The sequence below is a fragment of the Schistocerca americana genome, chromosome 2 (assembly GCF_021461395.2).
Source record: "Schistocerca americana isolate TAMUIC-IGC-003095 chromosome 2, iqSchAmer2.1, whole genome shotgun sequence".
Classification (NCBI taxonomy): Eukaryota; Metazoa; Arthropoda; class Insecta; order Orthoptera; family Acrididae; genus Schistocerca; species Schistocerca americana.
The window spans coordinates 449,111,878-449,135,102 of NC_060120.1; the positions used below are offsets into that span (position 1 = coordinate 449,111,878).

The window sequence follows — 23,225 nt, forward strand, 5'->3', positions numbered from 1 at the left end:
TTGTCTTTTGTATTATTTTTTAAATTTATTATGATTTATATGTTACTAGTTATGATTTAAAATTGAAGAAATCACTAAATAAAACAAGTTTTTCCTCATTTTTAAAAAAAATTAACTTTCAAAATAAACAAGGTGTTCAATCAAAGTACTAGGATTCTCAAATTTTTCCATCAGAGGAAAAGTTTCACAGCCTCTGAAGTAGACCAATAACAGGAACAGTCCAAGCAAACCTTACAGCACACCATACTTAAAATTTCTCCACTCTGAATTTGATCATATTCATACTGTATCGTTAACTAATATGATCCTTTGTTTTCTGTTGTCAAAACATAACTCCACCCAAGAAGGGGAAAACCATTAATGCCACCGGCTTTGGACAGATCACAGAAAATGCTAAAAGGGTAATTTTTGTTGTTTAGTTATAGCAGAATTGAATTTGTGAACTCATATATTGCCTTCTCAGTAGGGAAGCCTCTATGGAAGTCAAACTGAGCTGTTGTTGAAAGGTTATTCTCAATAAAATTGTTGTAAGCCACTTTCTCAAACATATTGAGAACACAGGAAGGAGTGACATTGGTCTATAATTAGATACAAGTTGCTTCTCTCAACTTTCTTACATTAGTGTTATCAATGTATGCTTAACTTTTTTAGCATATACTTCTTGACTCTGTGATTGATGACATGGGTAGCTCGAGAGTGGCTGCTACCAAGTCAGCAAAAGATTTTAGTACTCCAGCTGAGATACCAACAGAGCTAGAAGAGTTACTGCTTTTTAGTGACCTCATGATTTTTGTGATCTCTCTAATAGATGAATCGAAGAAATTGATGAGGATGGTGGAGTACGTATTGTCTGACAAAGTAAGCTTATTGGATCTACTTTTCACAAATGATTTTTTGTCCCTGTGTTTTCAGCTACTGTCAGGAAAAATTCTTTGAATTTAGCAGCCATTAATTTTAATTTTGTACTATCTACCTTGCTGCTACTGCCATTCAGGAGTTTATTCATTTCATCTTAATAAAGCACCAAATTGTCCTTGTCTTGTTCTTGGAATTTTTTGTGCACAGTCCTTGGTTTTTGTCTTTTTGATGGAACACTGAGGAACATTGCACTACAGTTTATGGTGCATTGATCAGAACAACTCCTTTGCATTAAATAAATCTCTCTCTTTCCAGCACAAAATGTTTAGATGTCAGTTGCCAGCCAACCTTTTCCCCGGCTTCCACTGTAAATTCCCCTCATCTGTTCTACAGGAAAACTGCATTTATAATGTAAATATATGTTTAGGAAAGAATTAAATTTCTCATTTATCGTGTGTTCGTCGTAAAATTCCCACATTTTTGATCCTGTAAATTTTATGTGAACAATGTAACTGAGTTCGGATTTAGAATTCTTTGTCATTTTCCTTTTCCTTTCTTAGTTAAACCTAATTGACATGGAGATGTTACTGCTACCATTTGATCATCATGGTATGGGAAACTATTTCATGAGAGACATTATCAATTGCTGTTACACTGCGTCCTTCTACTCTTGTTGGGAATGTTACTGTGAGGGTCAATTAATTGGAAAATACATAAATAAATATAAGGACAGTGCTTTAATAAGGAGCAATTATTTAATGTTACAGGCAATAATGAACTGCATCTAAATAGATGAGTTGACTGATGTATAGCTTATAGCTCTACTATTAGCCATATGTTACTTGGATACAATTTGAAGTTGCTTTCGCAGCCATACAGAAAATAAATAGGTCTGCTGTTAACAATGAAATAAATGCCACAACTACTTAGAACCGACAGTCAATTAATCTCTCTCTCTCTCTCTCTCTATCATATGTATTCCCCCCCCCCCCCCTCCCACCCCCCAATAAATCACTTTTTAAAACACATATCTTTACGTTGTATTAATGCCACTATTATGCATTTCTTCCCCAGAAGTAAACAATACCTCCACTCTGTCTTATGTCATTCCTTTGCAAGTAGCATCACGTGATTTGATCCACATTTGTTACAGTATTCCCCAAATACAGCATTTGGTATTTTTATGGTGTCTGCTAGCAAACCAAGGCACACTATGCTGTTATAGTGATAAATATGTGTGTGAGAGAAATACAACAGTGATTAAACGCCATATTTTCATTGATAATTGTTAACTAGAAACAAGAAAAATGGAATTAAAAGAAAGGTAAATCACTGATTGTGTGTAAGATGCCATCAAATATGAGTTTTCATAATGAAGATCTCCTGATTCTGTTATTAGATGAGCAGTTTGTATGTAATGTGTGTTCCAGAAACACAATAAGAAATTTTATGGACATACACACTGAACATAAAGCACACCTGAAGAAATGCAAAGAAGTGAAGGACAAACACTCTGTCTCAGAAAATGTCAGTACACAATCTACATACCACTTTTGTGTGAAATACGTTGTAAGGAACTGTGACAACAAGAAATGTGTAATCTTACACAATGCTCATCATTGGAGTAGTTATAATAAGGAGTCCTGCAATAATGCGTGTATAACCAGCAATTTAAATGGTAAAGAAGAAATATTTCATCTGTTGTCTGGTAAAACTAATGTATGTCACAAAATAATAAAACCAAAGTCCACAAACATAAATTTATTGCTTGCTGTATCACAAAATAAAGGGAAGATTGTTATGGGTAACCAAATTCATGTACCAAAAAGTTAATCTTCCTGGGTGAAGCCAAGATCAAAAACCTAAGTTTTCTACATGAAGACGCACTCGTGAAGTGTTTACATTAGTTTGTGTCAAACCAATCCAAAATAGTTTTCAAAAATTAACAAAAACATCTCCAAAATCAGTAATTATGAGAGTGTGGTTACAGTAACAAGGACAAATGATGCTGCCTGCAACATCAACCAATATCTAATAAATACAATAACAACCATGTATTATATTTAGAAGCAATGACCCAGGACCCCCATTGTAACTGGATACTGCACCCTGATAGAAAGATAATAAGCTGAAGGCGTTGGTCCATAAGGGTAGAGATTCAGACTAACCAATTAGGACATCACATTATGGTTGGATACTGTGCCCTCACAGAATCTCTGTCCTTAAGGACCACCATTTTCAGCTTATTACCCATTACTTACCCTTATATATAAAATACACTAACCATTTCCCTTGCTGACTTTCTGCAGTTTCTGCTCCTTTATCACCTAGTGCCCTGCTCATCACTGTTGATGTCAACCCTGTCTACCCCATGCCCATGGCCTTGCCACTACTGAACACTACCTTTCCTAATGCCCAACTGACTCTTACCTCCTCCACCATGACCTATTAACAGGCAAACAAAGTTGACACTTGGCGCCCTGGCTTATGGGAGTGGCTGTAAATGGGAAATGCCTCTGGTGTCGCTCCCATCAGCCACCGAGTTGAGTGTCAACTTTGCGCATACAATACTATATCTTCACTCATAACTAATTCTTCTTTGAAGGCATTACCTACAAACAAATCTGCAATGCAGGCACAGGCAAATACACCAAACAATCCATCAGCCTTCTAGAAGAATCCCAATCCCCTCATCTGGCTCAGAGACAGTGATGACATCTTTATGATCTGGACAAAGGGTGAGGATGCCCTATCAACATTCCCACAGAACCTCAACACCTTCTCCTCCATTTGCTTCACCTGAACCAGCTCAGCCAAACAAGCCACATTCCCTGGTGCCAGCCTCCACCTCATGGATGGGTCCGTCAGTGCCTCCATCAACATCGAACATAACAACCACCAACAATATAAGTATTTTGGGAACTGCTAACCATTACACCAAGAAGTTCCTGTATATTTAGTCAGCCTTGATTGCCACATCTGCAGTGACAAGCAGTCGCTCTACAAACATGTTAAGAGCCTAACTGAAGCCTTCACAGAGCAACATCACTATCCACACCTTGTGCAAAACAAGATCTCCTGTGCCTTTCCGGAGTCACCAACCATCCCCTCATACTCACTGACTGGTCACTTAGGAATGCCCCCTGGTGTCTCACAAGGGGAGAGTCCAACCTGTGGGTCACTGATTTTGATCAATTTATGCAGGACATTCTGTACTGCAAATAGAGAGACAAATGTCATGGCTTTTTCCCAGACTCTCTGACTCAAGGTCAAAGTTAATGACAAAAAATCATATTTTCAAAGCTATACATCTGTAGGTCATCTAAAAACAAACAATTTTTATATGGAGTCCAAAGTTAATAAAGTTCAAGTTATTAACATTTTTTGTGTTTTTATACTGTAGCTTGGGTATTCGCTATTCTGTGTCCAGCAGAGCTAGGTCGATGGCCGAGTGGTCAAGGCATTAGAGTACCAAAGTGGTAATCCATTTTTCATTCCTGATCATGGCATTTCTTTCACTTGATTTTTTTAAGTTTTATTTTTTAATTTCTGATAATCAGAATACTTTTTTTGCCTGTTTTTGAAGTAAAACATCCGGAGTGATGATTAAGAATCAAGTAAGTAAGTATACATTATGATGTACTGACAGTTATTTTCATTGTGATACATAGTGTTGTGACAGTGCCACGAGATTTAAAAGTGCCGCTACGTCAGTATGCGAACACGGCGATAGAGGCGCTCTGCAGCTCGGCCGAGCGCGGGAGCGCCACCTGGCTATGAACGGCGCCGGCCACATGTCACGGCACGGCAGTGGAGTGACAGATTCGGAGTTGGAAGCATGTAACTCGCTATTGCTCTACATTGTATATCCACGCAATTTATTAGGATTAAAGGTTACAACACTTTTTGGCGACGAGGTCGGATTTTTTTTTCCTGCGTTGTGGAATTGTGTGTTCGTGTCGGGGCAGACATGGAACAGCTTCTGCAAGCGCTCATTGACCAACAAACACAGCTGACAGCTGCTATTCAGGCGGAACAAACACAGCTGACGGCTGCTATTCAGGCGTTGTCGACCTCGCTTACTCATCGTCTGTCTTCCTCTTCTCCGCCTCCGTTCCCTCCTTACGACAAAGCCGCTGAAGACTGGGAGGATTATGAGAAGCGTTTGCGGCAACACTTCTTGGCTTTCGGCGTTGTCGACGCTCCTATGTGTAAGTCGTTATTTCTATCTTGGATTTCCCCACGGATCTATCAGCTGCTATCTCAGTTAGCCCCTCTGCGGGAACCTGCCTCTCTGTCCTTCCAAGAAATGTGTGACTTATTGTCTAACTATTACCGAAAAAATACCCATGTCGTTGCCGCCCGCATGGCGTTCTACCGGTGTCGTAAACAGCCCCATCAATCCTACCGGGCTTGGGCGGCGGAACTACACGGTCTGAGTAGGAAATGTCAGTTTGTCACGGACACTCATCATGAGTCTTATGCTGATTCAATGGTTAGGGACACTATTCTCTGGCTTGCTCCTGAGAAAGAAGTCCGGCAACGTGCCTTACAACTGCCAAACCCGTCGTTGTCGGAAGTTCTAAGCATCGCTCAATCTTTTGAAGTGTCTCACGCTGCTGGTGCGCAAATAGACGCGTGGTGTGATGTAGGCGCTGTACAGACCACTTTTGACACGGACAATTTGCCTGTTTCACAGGAGAACGAAGATGTGGCGGCGGTTCACTCGCGTAAACAACGTCGCGTTGTGCCGCAACGCTCGCAGCGAAAACAGCAACCACAGAAGCAGGTTTGTTCCGCACTTCCTTCTTGTCCACATTGTTTCGTACAGCATGACAGGGCCGCGTGTCCAAAACGTTGGGCCATGTGTAATTCATGTAGGAAAAAAGGCCACATTGCTTCTGTGTGTCAGTCCCCTAAAGTTCCTGTCGACGAGGACGAGGCATCGGACATGGACGTTAACTGTGTGCTTTCTCAAACAAATAAGTTGTTTGTTACTGTTCGTGTTCTGGATAAAGACATTCGCATGCAAGTGGACACTGGCTCTGCGGTAACTCTCATTAATTCTTGCACGTATTTGGAGTTGGGCTCCCCTCCCTTGTCTCCAGTTACGCGAAATCTGAGAACTTATAATAAGCAGAAAATTCCTATAGTTGGCCAGTTTGATGCTTCCACTGCCTACAAGTCTGTTGTTCGGCCCCTCACGTTTTATGTGGTGGATCATGCTGGCACTGAAAACCTGTTCGGTTATGAGGCTTTCCAGTTGTTCGGGTTGATGATGATGTGCACCTCATATCTGAGGATATTCCGTATCAACAGCTGGATGGATTGTGTTCTGAATTCTCGTCCGTGTTCTCTGCTGGTCTGGGTCGTGCCAAGGAATTTGAAGCCCACATTACTCTTAAGCCTACGGCTCGCCCTAAGTTTTTCCGGGCACGCCCTATTCCGATGGCGTTGCGTGCACCTGTCAAGGCTGAGATAGACAGGTTAACAGCTTCAGGGATTCTCCTTCCTGTTACCTCCAGCGAATGGGCATCGCCAAGCGTGGTGGTTTCTAAACCAAACGGGAGTCTGCGATTGTGTGGTGATTTTAAAGCCACTGTCAACGCTCAGAGCCTCATTGACACTTATCCTCTTCCCCGTCCTGAGGAGTTATTTACCAAGCTCGCTGGGGGCCAGTTCTTTTCCAAACTTGACTTATCGGAGGCGTACCATCAGTTGCCGTTGGATGCTTCTTCCAAGGAATTTCTCGTCATCAACACTCCTTGTGGGTTGTATCAGTACCAGCGGTTACCATTTGGCGTCGCTGGCGCGCCAGCCATTTTTCAGCGGTTTTTGGAACAGCTCACGGCTTCCGTTCCCGGCTGCATCAACTACCTGGATGACATTGTTGTCACGGGGGCCTCCACTGAGGAGCACCTTCGCAATTTGCGTTCGCTGTTTCGGGTTCTGCATTCGGCTGGGTTGAAGTGCAATCTGCACAAGTCACAGTTCTTCCAACCCTCCATTGTTTATCTTGGTTTCCACTTGTCCCGTGATCGTATACGTCCTCTACGACAGCACGTTGCGGCCATTACCGCTCTACCCCGGCCGTCTACGGTCAAAGAACTTCAGGCGTTTCTAGGCAAGATTGCTCATTATCACAAATTCATTCCCTCTGCGGCGGCGGTGGCTCATCCTCTGCATCAGCTGTTACGCAAAAACGTTCCTTTCTACTGGTCCGACGAGTGTGAGCAGGCTTTTGTTCGCCTGAAGGCTCATTTGCAGTCGGCGCCTTGTCTTGCCACATTCCGTCCGGGTCAGCACTTGGTTCTGGCGACTGACGCGTCACAGTATGGCCTAGGGGCTGTTCTCGCCCATCGGTATGAGGATGGGTCAGAACGACCCATCGCCTACGCTTCCAAGACCCTCAACGATGCCCAACGGCGTTACTCTGAAATCGAAAAGGAGGCGCTCGCTATCATTTATGCTCTAAAAAAGTTCAGCGTTTTTTTGTATGGTTCTAAGTTTCACCTCATCACCGACCACAAGCCGCTGGTCTCTCTGTTCAGCCCCTCGGCGTCGCTTCCAGATAAGGCAGCTCACCGCCTGCAACAATTGGCCCTATACTTGTCTCGTTTTCACTATGTGATTCACTACCGCCCCACGGCCCAGCACGCCAACACTGACGCGTTGTCGCATTTGCCGATGGGCCCCGACTCGGTTTTTGATCGAGATGAACTCCTCTGTTTTCACATTCATGAGGAAGAACATCGCGCGGTCGAGGGTTTTCCACTTACAGGTTCGCAGGTCGCGTCGGCTACTGCGTGGGACCCGGTCCTGCGTCAGGTGATCGGTTTTGTTCAACGGGGTTGGCCGGACAGGACCAAGGCCCGGGCATCGGATCCCCTTCGCAACTACCATGCCTTGTGCCTTCGTCTGTCTGTTCGTGAGGGTGTTGTTCTTCTGGCCACGGATGGTGTATCTCCACAGGTCGTGGTGCCAGCCTCTCTTCGCAAAGGTGTTCTCATGCTATTGCATGAAGGCCATTGGGGGATTTCTCGGACTAAGTCCCTGGCCCGCAGGCACGTTTATTGGCCCGGTATTGATTCGGACATCGCCCACATGGTCGCTGCATGTGGTCAGTGTGCTCAACAACTGGCTGCACCTCGTACTATGCCCTCTCTGTGGCCTGATCCGGCGCAGCCGTGGGAATGGGTGCACGCTGACTTTGCCGGCCCCTTCCTCGACACTTATTGGCTACTGTTGATTGACGCCTTCTCGAAGTTTCCATTTGTTGTTCGATGTCCGTCGCCCACCACTGCAGCGACGACGCTGGCTTTGTCCAAAATCTTTGCGCTAGAAGGTCTTCCATCCACGATTGTCACGGACAATGGCCCTCAGTTCTCTTCGCAGGCCTTCCGTGATTTTTGTACTGGACAAGGGATTCATCATGTTACAGCACCGCCCTTCCATCCGCAATCGAATGGGGAGGTCGAGCGCCTTATCTGCACTTTCAACAGCCAGATGAAAAAATTCCTTAGTGATTTTTCCAAAGATGACGCTCTGTTGCAATTTCTGAGTTCTTATCGCTTCACGCCTCTGGGTAATCGCATCCCTGCTGAACTCTTGCATGGCCGCCAACCGCGCACTCTACTGCACCTGCTTCACCCTGTCAGGCCTTTACTGTGTCCCCTAGTGCGGGAAAATACCCGGTGGGTGCCGACGTGGGGGCACAGGGGTATGGATCTCGCCCTAAATGGATTCCAGGGGTGGTCCAGGCTCTTCGCGGCCGCTGGCTTTGTGAAATACGTACGGACGACGGCATGGTTGTTCGCCATTACGACCAGATGCGCCCACGAGTGGTGGCCACGCCGGTGCTACCGCCCCTTCTTTCGTCTCCACCAGCCCGAGAAGCCAGTCCTGTCGCTGCTGCCGATCTTCCGGGTGTGTTGCTGCTGCCGCCGTCGCTACCGCTTCCGAGTACGCCGGAACCGGCCCCAGTCGCGGCGCCGCCTTCTCCGGGACCCATCTCGCTGGGGCACACCCCCAGGTCCATGACACCTATGGATGCTGCTCCGGAGTTTTCCCCCATCATCTCGTCCAGGAGGCGCGTTCCACGCGCATGCTTCCGTCCTGGACATTTTCGACCATACTCTCGTGTTTCTCCGCGGGATCTTCTCGGGGCCTCCCAAGAGGCCATGGATGTCTCCGCACTGTTCGTGTCTCCAAGGAAGTGAGTGTTTTTTTTTTTTTTTTTTTTTTTTTTTTTATGTCACGGCACGGCAGTGGAGTGACAGATTCGGAGTTGGAAGCATGTAACTCGCTATTGCTCTACGTTGTATATCCACGCAATTTATTAGTATTAAAGGTTATAACACATAGTACAAAAATACACCTACAGTATATTATAGCACAATCATAAATAATCATCTATTTGTGAGCATTCTCATAATCTGTGGGGTGAAACTTACCATAGAAACAGCTAAAACATAAATTATTTCCTGCACCATGCAAAACACACAAGTAAAATCTCATTTCATTGACATGTTTTCCGCTACATTGTTTGCGGAGAAAACATATCTCATTCACAATGATAAAAACAGATCTATGAGATATTAATTCGTCTGCATGCCCAGTGTATAAAAGCATATCCTTAAAGACTGGTGTGGACAACTGGTTACGGATCAATGTACGAATAACGGTAGCATCCACCCTATCTTGTAGCTCTCTGTTCTGCTGTGATGTCACATGATTTTGAATTTGTGCAACGAAATTCTTTACCTGTCAAAAAAAGTAAATGTTACACAGCTGATAAAGAGAGGTACATTTTGGTGCTATCACTTTCACAGTGTAGGTTGGTTGAGTGTCATCAACTATGGAAGTCCTATCTAGTGTGTCATGTATCATGACGCAAATAACTGTCAAACAGTATAATATACACTCCTGGAAATTGAAATAAGAACACCGTGAATTCATTGTCCCAGGAAGGGGAAACTTTATTGACACATTCCTGGGGTCAGATACATCACATGATCACACTGACAGAACCACAGGCACATAGACACAGGCAACAGAGCATGCACAATGTCGGCACTAGTACAGTGTATATCCACCTTTCGCAGCAATGCAGGCTGCTATTCTCCCATGGAGACGATCGTAGAGATGCTGGATGTAGTCCTGTGGAACGGCTTGCCATGCCATTTCCACCTGGCGCATCAGTTGGACCAGCGTTCGTGCTGGACGTGCAGACCGCGTGAGACGACGCTTCATCCAGTCCCAAACATGCTCAATGGGGGACAGATCCGGAGATCTTGCTGGCCAGGGTAGTTGACTTACACCTTCTAGAGCACGTTGGGTGGCACGGGATACATGCGGACGTGCATTGTCCTGTTGGAACAGCAAGTTCCCTTGCCGGTCTAGGAATGGTAGAACGATGCATTCTATGACGGTTTGGATGTACCGTGCACTATTCAGTGTCCCCTCGACGATCACCAGTGGTGTACGGCCAGTGTAGGAGATCGCTCCCCACACCATGATGCCGGGTGTTGGCCCTGTGTGCCTCTGTCGTATGCAGTCCTGATTGTGGCGCTCACCTGCACGGCGCCAAACACGCATACGACCATCATTGGCACCAAGGCAGAAGCGACTCTCATCGCTGAAGACGACACGTCTCCATTCGTCCCTCCATTCACGCCTGTCGCGACACCACTGGAGGCGGGCTGCACGATGTTGGGGCGTGAGCGGAAGACGGCCTAACGGTGTGCGGGACCGTAGCCCAGCTTCATGGAGACGGTTGCGAATGGTCCTCGCCGATACCCCAGGAGCAACAGTGTCCCTAATTTGCTGGGAAGTGGCGGTGCGGTCCCCTACGGCACTGCGTAGGATCCTACGGTCTTGGCGTGCATCCGTGCGTCACTGCGGTCCGGTCCCAGGTCGACGGGCACGTGCACCTTCCGCCGACCACTGGCGAAAACATCCATGTACTATGGAGACCTCACGCCCCACGTGTTGAGCAATTCGGCGGTACGTCCACCCGGCCTCCCGCATGCCCACTATACGCCCTCGCTCAAAGTCCGTCAACTGCACATACGGTTCACGTCCACGCTGTCGCGGCATGCTACCAGTGTTAAAGACTGCGATGGAGCTCCGTATGCCACGGCAAACTGGCTGACACTGACGGCGGCGGTGCACAAATACTGCGCAGCTAGCGCCATTCGACGGCCAACACCGCGGTTCCTGGTGTGTCCGCTGTGCCGTGCGTGTGATCATTGCTTGTACAGCCCTCTCGCAGTGTCCGGAGCAAGTATGGTGGGTCTGACACACCGGTGTCAATGTGTTCTTTTTTCCATTTCCAGGAGTGTATATGTATCTGGTAATTAATCACACCTCCGAAGTTTTTACTTCATCAATGCAAAGAAATGTACACTGTTTATCAGAACATTTTAAGATACACTGAAAAAATTACATGATGAAAAATCAAACATGGCCAGCAGTTTGGTAGTCTTAATTGCCTTGACCACTGACCCTCCTTTGCTGGACACCTATAATGACGAGTACCACAGCTACAGCTTGAAAACACAAAACTGTTAATAACTTGAACTTATTAACTTTGGTCCCCATATTATAACAAAAATGTTTGTTTTTAGATTATCTTTCAATGTATAGAATTTAAAATACGATTTTCTGTCATCAACTTTGACTTTGGTTTTTTCAACAATTAGGGGAGTCTAACAAAGAGCTGAAACATGTAACTCTTTCATCTTTGCAAGACTTGATCAAAATCAGACCCTTCCCTTGTCAGTACAACCCAGGAAACCAGGACTAGAGCAACTGAATAGCATTCGCCACTAGGGTTTTGGCTAACTCTTGTCATGCTCTGAAATCAGAATTATGTACCTACCTCCATAAAACAGATATTTAGCTGTAATAACCTTGTCCATCCCTTCCATCACTGCTCCCAGTCCCTTGCCTCATAGTTCTATCTGTGTTAAAGACCCAGGATGCAAGATCTGTCCATATATCCCCCCCCCCCCCCCCCCCCCAATCACTTAATCTACTCCTGTCACAGGCTTTTTCTAAGCCATCAAATGCAGGTGTCCATTTCCCATCCCATCAAAGGCAGGGTCATATGTGGTCTACCATCTTAGCTGCAACCACTGTGAGACATTCTACTTGGGCACGACCACTAACAAGCTGGCTGTCTTCATGAATGCCCACCACCAAATTGTGGCCAAGAGATAGATAGACCACCCAGTTGCCACTAATAATGCCCAACACATTGTGCTTGACTTCAGTTACTGCTTCAGAGCCCATGCTATCCAAGTTCTTCCCATCAAAACCTGATTTTCTGAATTGTGCAGGTAAGAGGTCTCCCTACAACATATCCTTCATTCTCATAACCCCCTTGGCTTCAACATCTACTGGTCCCTATCATCCACTTGCTTCTACACAGTTCTCCGCTACCTCTCCAGTCTCAAACATGCCTTTTATCCCCCCCCCCCCCCCCCAAGTGCACCTGTGTAGTTGTTTCACTTTCTCTGCTGCCAATCCCCCCCCCCCCCCCACGCCCCCTCCTCCTGTGCAGAACCACCCCAATACTGCATTTAACAGCTCACCATCATGATCATGTCCTTACTACATCCCTGCACACTTTCATAAGCAACACTACAGCAGTTTTCACCACCCCTACTCTGCTATCCCCACTCCTCCACTCCATTTCCATACCCTCACTACCTGTACCAGCTGAGATCACTACTCGCTGCTGTTGGGCCTCAGTGTCCGGAGACAATAGTAGCCATGTGTGTGAGTTGTTGTACATGTGAATGTATGCACTTTCTTTATAAATCTGTCATGGATTTTGTCTGATAATTAAATTACTTTTAAATGTGAAATGCCTCCATCTGCACCTTCTCTATGGTAGAAATAGCAGTCTCTCCTAATTCATACTGTGTTTTTCAGTCCACAATTTTCCACTGTTTTATTTGCCAGACGAGGTCAGTGTCTTTATACAAAATAAATAAAAATTAATGCAAAACAAGTACTTTCTTTCTGCAAGAATTTTAGTTTTACAGCATTACACAATCTGCATCAAATTTAATGTGATTAGAAAGCTATAAAGTTTAACATAGTTCTTGCATAGGAATAAACATAAAATGTATTGAACCTTCAGAACTGTTTTATTTGCATTATGTACTCTTGAAAACTCTATTTTGTAAATTCTTAACTTCAATATTGTTTGAATGAAATCATTTTGGGCATTAAGCCAATGACACAGCCTAAATTGACCTTTCCTGTGGAAGCCTACATACACATACTTAATACCGTTACTAAACTCTATGTGAGCAGGCCTCTGAAAGCCCAATGGCACCAACCGACTGCCGCATCATCCTCATCGGAGAGGCGTTATTGGATGTGTGTATGGAGGGACATGTGGTCAGCACATTGCTCTCCCAGCTGTTGTCAGTTTTCGTGACTGGAGCCGCTACTTCTCAACCAAGTAGCTCCTCAATTGGCCTCACAATGGCCGAGTGCACCCTGTTTTCCAACAGCACTTGGTAGACCCAGACAGTGACCCATCCAACTGCTAGCCAAGCCTGACATACTTAACTTCAGTGATCTGATGGGAACTGGTGTTACCACTGTGCCAAGGCCATTGGTATTTAGTACTATTACTCAGCAAATTCATAAGAATAACCTGCTTTGTGACCTGGAATTGTACTATATTAAAAACTTATGAAATTATTTAATTTTAATAAATATTATTATTACATTAGTGGTAAGACATGAAAAGATGGAGGGGATCATTTTTCAAGCAGATGCATCAGGGGCTGGAAAAAAAGATGATATTAGATACACAGATAATAAGTTACCAGTACTTACTATAAGGCAGAGTCATTAAGCTCATACTCATATCCACGTGCCACGGCCAATCGCACTCCTCGGTCTGCCCATAGTTCGTGTAGTGCATTAGCCACATCTGGTAAGACATTGAACTGCTTGTCAAAGCAGCTGGAGCTGGTCAGAATTGTCTGTGCATGCCACTGAGACACATGAAGATAATCTTGGTAATCATATTTTTTATGATTTTAATTGCACACAGTAGTTTACAAAGTACTTTACTTATTTTCCATTTAATATCTTGATACTACTCAATGTGAAGGAATAGCATCACTATGCTTTTTAAAGGAAAAGGAACCAAAAATTGGCTGGAATTTAATTTTTTAGTTAATCACGTTTATTCTGTATTTAACTGAGGCCAGCAAGCAAAACCCAATTAATAACAAATACTTTTTACCACTCAAAAATATATATTATATGAGCCTGTTCACAATGGCGCAGATTCTTAATTCAAATGGGCCAGCATCTCTGTTTTGTGATTTTTTACTAATAAAAGGATGTAAGATCAAGGCACAAATTGTATTTATAAGAGACACATAACACTGTAATAGGAACCTGCTGATAAAATGTGATTGCATTGTTTGTGCAGCAATCTCAGGAGGAGGGACTTTATATTGGCTTCCTCTTAATTTCAAATAAGGCAAATCTAAAGCCCTGTTATTTTATTTTATTCCTTATGATCACTAGTATCACCATATGATCATGCAAGAAGTTACTACGTTAACTGAATAATACTTCAATACACTGAATAACAAAAACCACACCGCTACTACTACTACTACTACTACTACTACTACTACTACTAATAATAATAATAATAATAATAATAACAGCAATAATAACGGGAAGGCATAGCAGTCTAAGATGTTGGTGTTAACTTCAGATTATTAACAATGGGCAGAGAAAAGTGATGGTAGGTAGCCATGATGTGGTATCATAAACTGTCCCAGCATTCACTTGTAATTATGGAGAAAAACCAAAAACAATATCACTTTACAGTATAGCAAGTCAACAACTATAATAGGACACAATAAAAATAGCTATTAGCAGCCAAAAAATGAGTGTCTACTGCCAAGTGACAGAAACATATTGCAAGTAAGTTATCTTGTGTTTACGCTCATTTTAAAAATGTGTTTCTGTTCGCAACACTGTTTCCAAACAAGTCCACAACATGTTTGCAAACTATGTGCATTGTACATGTCCCAATCTAGGCTAGAAATAAACAGTTATGTATGTGCATTCACACTGTCTGCAACATTGAAGATGCAACAAAATTTTCATGTTTTGTCTTCACATAGTGTATTACACTAAGTCCAGTGGAAAGGATGAATTAATTAATCGTGGTCCTGTATGAATAACACTCAACAATAAAAGTAGAAGAACACAAAGGTATGGTTGCCATATCAAACAAAAACATACTATATGGCGGCAGTGACATGCTGTGCAAGATGAAATCAGAAGAAGCACTGCATTTCGTCACTTCACTAGGATGCAACCATCCATTTTTAAAATTATAAATAAGAGAAGAAAGAAACAAATTTCAGAAAATCAGTTACTGTAAGACAGAGACTTCTTGTCAATCTTTTATTTTTAGAAATATGAGATTCCTTTCAAAGCACTGCATTTTTAGTCAATATCTCGAAGCCAGCTATATCTCAAATACTTCTTGCAGTTTGTGAAGCAATGGTGAAGAATTATGCAAAGTCAATTCGATTATGTAAATAGTGCTGAAGTATATGTTTTATTATATAGAAAATACTTATAATACAATAATATATTTAATCAAATCATTTTCACTTCCAGTACCTACCAACTGTTCTACAGTAATGCCACAATTTTACAAACAAATGTGGCAGGGGAATATGCAGTTACTGTTGGTTCCCCAGTCATATCCACATTCACTGACAATTCCTCCATTCAATTCTATCTCAAGGAGTACATGATAAGCTTTGTCTGTACTGTGTCAGCAGAGACCTCAGTTTCTTTTCTACATCAATGCTGCTGGTGTTAAGAACAGCAGGGACTTTCTGCATGGAATCCTATTTTAACTTGAAATTTTTGCAGTTTGCAATTCACATATTCCACATACACACTCCGCTGTCTCAAAGAATGTGATGAGATCAAATATCCATTGTCTTGACATGGCAACAGGTATTTGAATTTACCACAAATTAGTGGAGCAACACAATTACTATTAAGTAAGTCAAAACATAGACAAACATTAATTTCATACAGTGCCATTTTGTGGGAGCAGATCAAAACAATGTTTCCTTTGACCTGTGCCAACACAGCCACAGTTGGCTATTTTTGTGTTTGCAAGATCTCCAGCAGTAACTTTAATGTTTCAAACTCAGTGGAAATGTGGCTTTGGAGACACTACAGGAACACAGGAACTATAGCGATGGTGATTACAGATGAAGTGATTTTATTATCACTCAAAGCCCTAAGCACGAGAGAGAAATGTGGTGCACTTCATAACAATCATAAGTAAAATTGAAATAAAATACCTATAAATCAAATCTTGATGTCGATGATGGTCTGCAGGCAGCTGACTGGTCAAAGATTGAAGAATCAACCCCCATCAGAGAGAGAGAGAGAGAGAGAGAGAGAGAGAGAGAGAGAGAGAGAGAGAGAGAGAGGAGGGTTGTGAACTATGAAAAGACAGACAGTTAAGGAAATAGGGCAAAGGAAAGAGGAGAAAGGAAAGGAAAGCGAAAGGAATAAGAGACCAGGATAAGGAGGATAGACTGTGATTTGGAAGAGGAGTAGGCATAGGAAAGGAAAGATGTATACAGTAAGAAACACTAGAAGAAGTAACTGGTCTGACTTGTGGGGCACAAATTCAGCTAAGACACTGAACAGCTTTAGAATCTTTCTAACAAACCCAAAGAACCAATAATTTACATCTTCAAAGTTGGTAACTTGATCTCCATAACATACTTCCAGCTTCTGGATGCCAATTTTGTAGACTAACTCATGGTAGTCACATACTCATTTTGTAATCTACCCACAACTCCCTATCCACCATTTTGGCTATTGTCTTTGCATTCATTTTACATTTTGTTTTTTCTTCAAATTCTGTGATTAATTTTTTGTTTCTTATCCTTTCCTTGCTCTCTGCTGCCATCTGTTGACCTCACCCTATACTTTTATACCTGACACCCCTTTAATCTCTTACAAAGGATCATTTGTGAGACAATTAATTTTTAAGGATTTACGTTCTGTGCATTTCATGCAGTATTCAGAGTGGATAGTCTTAGGCTAATACAAGAGTGGACTCTTGGTAATAGAAATTATTTGAACAAGGACACCTGAACCTATTAAAACATCTGAATTTGTTAAAGTGTTAGGAATGTCAGTTAACCTTCAAACTGCCAAATTGGTGGCATGAGTGTGGCCAGTGTAAGGCTACACAGCATCTGTGAACTGCTGTGGCATCTACTCAGTGCCTTTGAGCTGTTCACTACCAGATGTATAATCAGCACAGAGCAATACAAGATGAAACTGAAGTCAATCTGCTTTTAATGGTAACATATTGCAAGATTTGCCAAGGGCCCTGGAGGAGACAAAATTTCCTCAAAATTATTGTGATCGCTGGAAGAGCCAATCATGACAAAACTATTTGGCCTATTGTGCATGATGAAATATCCTCAGACAGCAAGAAGAACATAATAATTTCAATTCCAAAGAAAGTAGATGCTAACAGGTGTGAGTACTACCAAACCATCTGTCTAATAAGTCATGGTTGCAAAGCACTGACATAAATAATTTACAAAAGAACAGCAAAACTTGCAGATGACCTCTGGGAAGATTAGTTTGGATACTGAAGAAATGCAGAAACCCACAAGCAAGTACTGCTCTTATGATTTATCTTAGAAGACAGGATAAAGAAATGCAAACCTACATTAACAGCACTTGTAGTACTGAAGAAAGCTTTGGACACCATTGCCTGGAATATACTGTTTGAAATTGTGAAAGTACATGGAATAAAATACAGTGAGTGAAAGTGTATTTACAACATGTACAAAAACCATACTGCATTTATAAGAGTTGAAGGACATGAGAGGGCAGCAGTGATTGAGAAGGGAGTGAGACAGCCTATTCCTAATGCTATCAAAATGTATATTGAGTAAGAAATAAAGTAAACCAGGGAGGAATTTGGAAAGGCAGTTAAATTCAGGGAGGAAAAATAAAATCTTTTAGATTTGCCAGTGTCATTATAATTCTGTCAGAGACAAGAACAGACCCGCAAGAGCAGCTCAACAGAATGGGCAGTGTCTTGGAAAGAGGTTATACAATGGACATCAACAAAAGTATAACAAAGGAAATGGAATGTAGACGAATTAAATCAGGTAGTGCTGAAGGAACCAAGTTAAGAAATGAGACACCAAAAGAAGTAAATGAGATTTGTTATTTGGGCATCAAAATAACTGATAGTGACCAATGTAGGGAGGATATGTACTGTAAAATGCAGACTGACAATTGCAAGATGATGGTTTCTGAAGAATGAAGAATCTATTAAAATGTAATATAAATTTCAGTGCTAGGAAGTCTTTCATGAAAATACTTGTCTAGAGTAAAGTCTTGTATGGAAGTGAAATATGCGTACTGTGCGGCTGGTCCTGGCGGAGGTTCGAGTCCTCCCTCGGGCATGGGTGTGTGTGTTTATCCTTAGGATAATTTAGGTTAAGTAGTGTGTAAGCTTAGGGACTGATGACCTTAGCAGCTAAGTCCCATAAGATTTCACACACATTTGAACATTTTTTTGAAATATGCATAATAAGCAGTCCAACAAGAAGAGAATTGAAAGTTTTGAAATATGGTGCTACATATGAATGCTGGAAATTAGGTGGGTAGATCAAGTACTAATGAGGAAGTAATGAATTGTGTTAGGGAACAAAGAAAGTTATCGCACAACTTGACTAAAAGGAGGAGTGACTGAATAGGACGACTTCTTTTCACATTCTAGAGACCATTCTCAATGGGATCCATGGAATACAACTAATGTAGTGTTCTATAATTAAAGAAAGTTCACATGGACATAGACAGCAGTAGTTACTCAGAGATGAAGGAGCCTGCACAGGATAGATAGTGTGGAGAGAAGCATCCTTTAGACTGAAAACCACAAGAACATTAACAAATAATGGTGTAAGGAATCCAATCCTGCAGCAAACGAAGCTATTCAAAGTCACAATGTCCAGATTAAAAACAAGTGCAGTGCATTACACAAATAGTTGCTGCTGCTGCATGCACATATTTAGAAGTGAACATATATTTGGAATATTCAGAATTACAAATCATGAAACAAAGAAGAGAGAATTGGGAGGTAAAATAATGTTGAGGCAGTTATGGATAGAAGTAATTTGTAACAAAGCCTTTTTAATAAAACCACAATAAAATTGTGCTGCAATTATATTGCAGAACTATTGTGAATATTATACTAAGTTGTTTTGTAAGCAGGCACAGCAAGTAAGCTTTCAGCCAAAAAGTCCTTCAGCAGAATTAGACAACACACACACACACACACACACACACACACACACACACACACACTCACTCACTCACTCATCACACAAACGCAACTCCCAAACAAATGACCACAGTCTCTAACTGCCAAGGCCAAACTGCGAACAGCAGAGGATGACGGGAGAAGCAAACTGGGTGGTTGCGGTAAGGGAGAGATTGGGGCGGGGAAGGATAGGGGCGCTTTGGTGGAACAGAGAGTTGTATAGTGCTGGAATGGGAACAGGGAACAGAATATGTGTGTGAAGTACAATGACTAAATGAAAGTTGAGGCCAAGAGGGTTCAGGAACATAGGACATATTGCAATGAGAGTTACCATCTGCACAATTAAGAAAAGCTGGTGTTGGTGGGAAGGATCCAGATGGCACAGGCTGTGGAGCAGTCACTGAAATGAAAAACATAGTGTTGGGCAGTGTGATCAGCAACTAGGTGGTCCAGCTGTTTCTTGATCATAGTTTGCCGGTGGCCATTCATACAGGCCGAAGCCCTGTTGTGGTTGTCGTGCCCACATAGAATGTAGTACAGTGGTCGCAGCTTGGCATGTAGATCACGATCGGTTTCACAGGTAGCCCTGGCTTTGGTGGGATAGGTGATGCTTCTGACTGGTCTGGAATAGATAGTGGTGGGTGGATGTATGGGACAGGTCCTGCATATGGGTATATTACAGAGAATTAACCACGAGGCTAGGGATTGGGAGCAAGGGTTGTGCATGGATGAATGAAGATGTTGTGCAGGTTTGGTGGGCAGTGCAATACCACTGTGTGTGTGTGTGTGAGTGGGGGGGGGGGGGGTAGTGGGTAGGGCATTCCTCAATTCAGGACACGATGAAAGATGAAAGGTAATCGAAACCCTGACGGAGAACATAATTCAGTTGCTCCACACCTGGGTGGTACTGAGTCATGACGGAAGTGCTTCCATGGATGGTGAAACTTTGTGGGATAGTGGGTTACTGGAGAGAAAGGGCATGGCAGATCTGTTTTAGTACAATGTTGGGACGATGGTTATACAGTCTGTAAAGGCCTCAGTGAGGCCCTATCGAGAGGGACTATTCATCACTACAGATGCATCTCTCATGAGTGGCTAGGCCATGTGGAAGGGACTTCTTGGTATGGAATGGGTGACAGCTGTCAAAGTGAATGTATTGCTCGTGGTTGATAGGTTTGATATGGGCAGAAGTACTGATTTAGGCATCATTGAGGTGGAGGTCAACATCGAGGAAGGCAGTTAGTTGGGTCGAGGACAAGGTGAAGTGAATGGGGGAGAAGATGTTGAGATTCTGGAGGAATGTAGATAGGGTGTCCTCACCCGCAATCCAGGTCACGAAGCTGTCATCAGCGAATATGAACCAGGTGAGGGGTTTGGGATTCTGGGTGGTTAGACAGGATTCCTCTAGATGTCCCATGAATAGGTTGGCATAGGATGGTGCCATGTGGTGCCCATAACCATATCCCACATTTGTTTGTAGGTGATGACTACAAAAAGGAGGAGTAATTGTGGGCAAGGATATATTTGGTCAGAGCAACTAGGAAGGAGGTTGTAGGTTTGGAATATGTCAGGCAGAGGTAGTGTTCAATAGTGGTAGGGCCATGGGATTTAGGGATGTTGGTGTAAAGGGAGGTGGCATCAATAGTGGTGAACAGGGCACCATTTGATAAATGAAGAGGAACTGTGGCGAGTCAGTGGAGGAAATGGTTGGTATCTCTTGTGTAGGAGGGTAGGTTGCAGGTAACAGACTGAGGATGTTGGTCTAAGTGAGCAGAGATTCTCTCAGCAGAGGCACAGTAACTGGCCGCAGTTTGACATTCTGTATGGTTAGGTCTATGGACTTCAGGAAGCATGTAGAAGTAGGAGTGTGGGGAATGGTAGGGGTGAGGGGCGAGATGGACCCTGGGGAGAAGTTCTGGGATGGGTCTACGGACCTGAGGAGAGACTTGAGATTCTGCTGGATTTCTGGAATGTGGTCACTGTGGCATAGTTTGTAGGTAGAGTCCTTCTGTCAGGTAATCGTTGCAGTTCAAAACCACAGTGTTGGAGGTTTTGTCAGCAGATAGGATTTTAACATCGGGATCAGTTTGTAGTTGGTGGATTGCAGTTCTTTCTGTGTATTTAAGGTTATCTTGCATGTCCAGGGATTTGGGGAATGACGGTGAGGCAAGATTTGTAGTTATGGAATTGCGGAAAGTTAACAGAGAATGATTTGGGAGCAGTGGAGGTGGATCACAGTTGGATGGAGAAGTGAACTGAGTCATGCAGGTTTCAGCACTGGTCTCTGGTTGTGTCTGATTGGTAGGGTTGGTGGTGAAAAACTGCTTCCACTGTAGGGAGAATTTTACAAACAAATCTAGTCCCACAAAACCTTGTCAACTGGCCTAAACCTCCTTGCTATACCTCCTCTCCAACTGTAAAATTCTCCTTCCAGGAATTAGAGCAGCTTAAAACCACCTCAAAAAACTACCCATCCTGTTCACTTCCTACTTTTGCCTCAAACTATCACTATCCACCGCCTGTATAACAATCTCCAAACTCCTCCACATTTCCTGATAGTTGACAAACCCTGACTTGCAGATCTTCTGTGTTTACCCCACCCACAAAAACTCCCTCACACTGTCACACACAATCCAGAATCTAAATAGATCGAAACACAGTGATGAACCTTTCCTCTGAAAGCTTTAGCCCCACAGAAGTATCAGTCCTTTCCAAATGCCTCGCCTTTTGACCCAGTCCAAAATTCAATTTCCAAAGGCCTCGCCTTTTGACCCAGTCCAAAATTCAATCATGTAGGACTTATTAAAGACCTTCTTGCCTTTTTTCAATCCCTATAGTAGAAATAGTTTTTTGCCACCAACCCTACCAATCAGACATAACCAAAGACCAATGTTGAACCCAGCCTGACACAGTTCACTCCTCTATCCAAAAGTCATCCACCCCCACTGCCCCCAAATCACTCTGTTAACTTTCTACAATTTCTTAACCTCAAATCTTGCCTCACTATCATCCCCCGAATCCTTCAAAATGCAAGCTAATCTTACATCTGTAGAAAGAGCCACAATCCACCACCTACAAACTGAACCTGAACTTTTAATTGTAGCTGCTGACAAAGACTCCACCACAGTTGTTTTGAACCACAAGAATTACTTGCTTAGCTGAATGGTAATGTGTTTGCCTACTATGCAGCAGGCCCGGGTTTGATATTCGGCCGGGTTGGAGATTTTCTCCACTCGTGGACTGGGTGTTGTGTTGTCCTCATCATCATTTCATCATCACCGGCACACAAGTTGCCTAATGTGGCATCACATGAAATAAGACATGCAACTTGACGGCCATACTCCCCCAATTGGGGCCTCCCAGCCATCAAAGCCACACGATCACTTCATTTTTTTACCTGGCAGAAGGATTCAGCCAGCTGTCAGATTCATCCACCTATAAACCCTACCACAGTGCCCTATTCCAGAAATCCAGCAGGATCTCAGGTATCTACTCAAATCCTCAGACCCATCCCAGAAGTCCTCCCCAGAGTTCATCTCTCTCCTCACCCCTACCATTCCCCACACCCCCACGTCTACACATTTCCTAAAGTCCGTAAACCCAACTGTACAGAATGTCCCACTGTGGCCGGTTACTGTGCCTCTGCTGAGAGAATCTCTGCTTGCTTAGACAAACACCTTCAGCCTATTACCTGCAACCTACCCTCTTACACAAAAGATACCAACCATTTCCTCCACTGACTCTCCAAAGTTACTTTTCCTTTATCACATGGTGCCCTGTTCATCACTATTGATGCCACCTCCCTTTACACCAATATCCCTAATGCCCATGGCCTTACCGCTATTAAACACTACCTCTGCCCAACAGATTCCAAACTTACAACCTTCTTCCTAGTTGCTCTGACCAACTATATCCTTGCCCACAATTACTTCTCCTTTTTGTAGTCATCACCCACAAACAAATGCGGGATATGGTTATG

The 23,225-nt window shown here is 43.2% G+C and overlaps 1 protein-coding gene across 1 annotated transcript in view; it reads right to left on the reverse strand.

Moving 5' to 3' along the window:
* LOC124595691 (guanine nucleotide-binding protein G(o) subunit alpha-like) overlaps nt 1-23,225 on the reverse strand; it is an 81,020-nt gene that overhangs the window by 42,926 nt on the left and 14,869 nt on the right. The window contains exon 3 of the mRNA XM_047134549.1: nt 13,720-13,880. Within this exon, the coding sequence (XP_046990505.1) occupies nt 13,720-13,880 (161 nt within the window). The remainder of the gene's footprint in view (nt 1-13,719; nt 13,881-23,225) is intronic.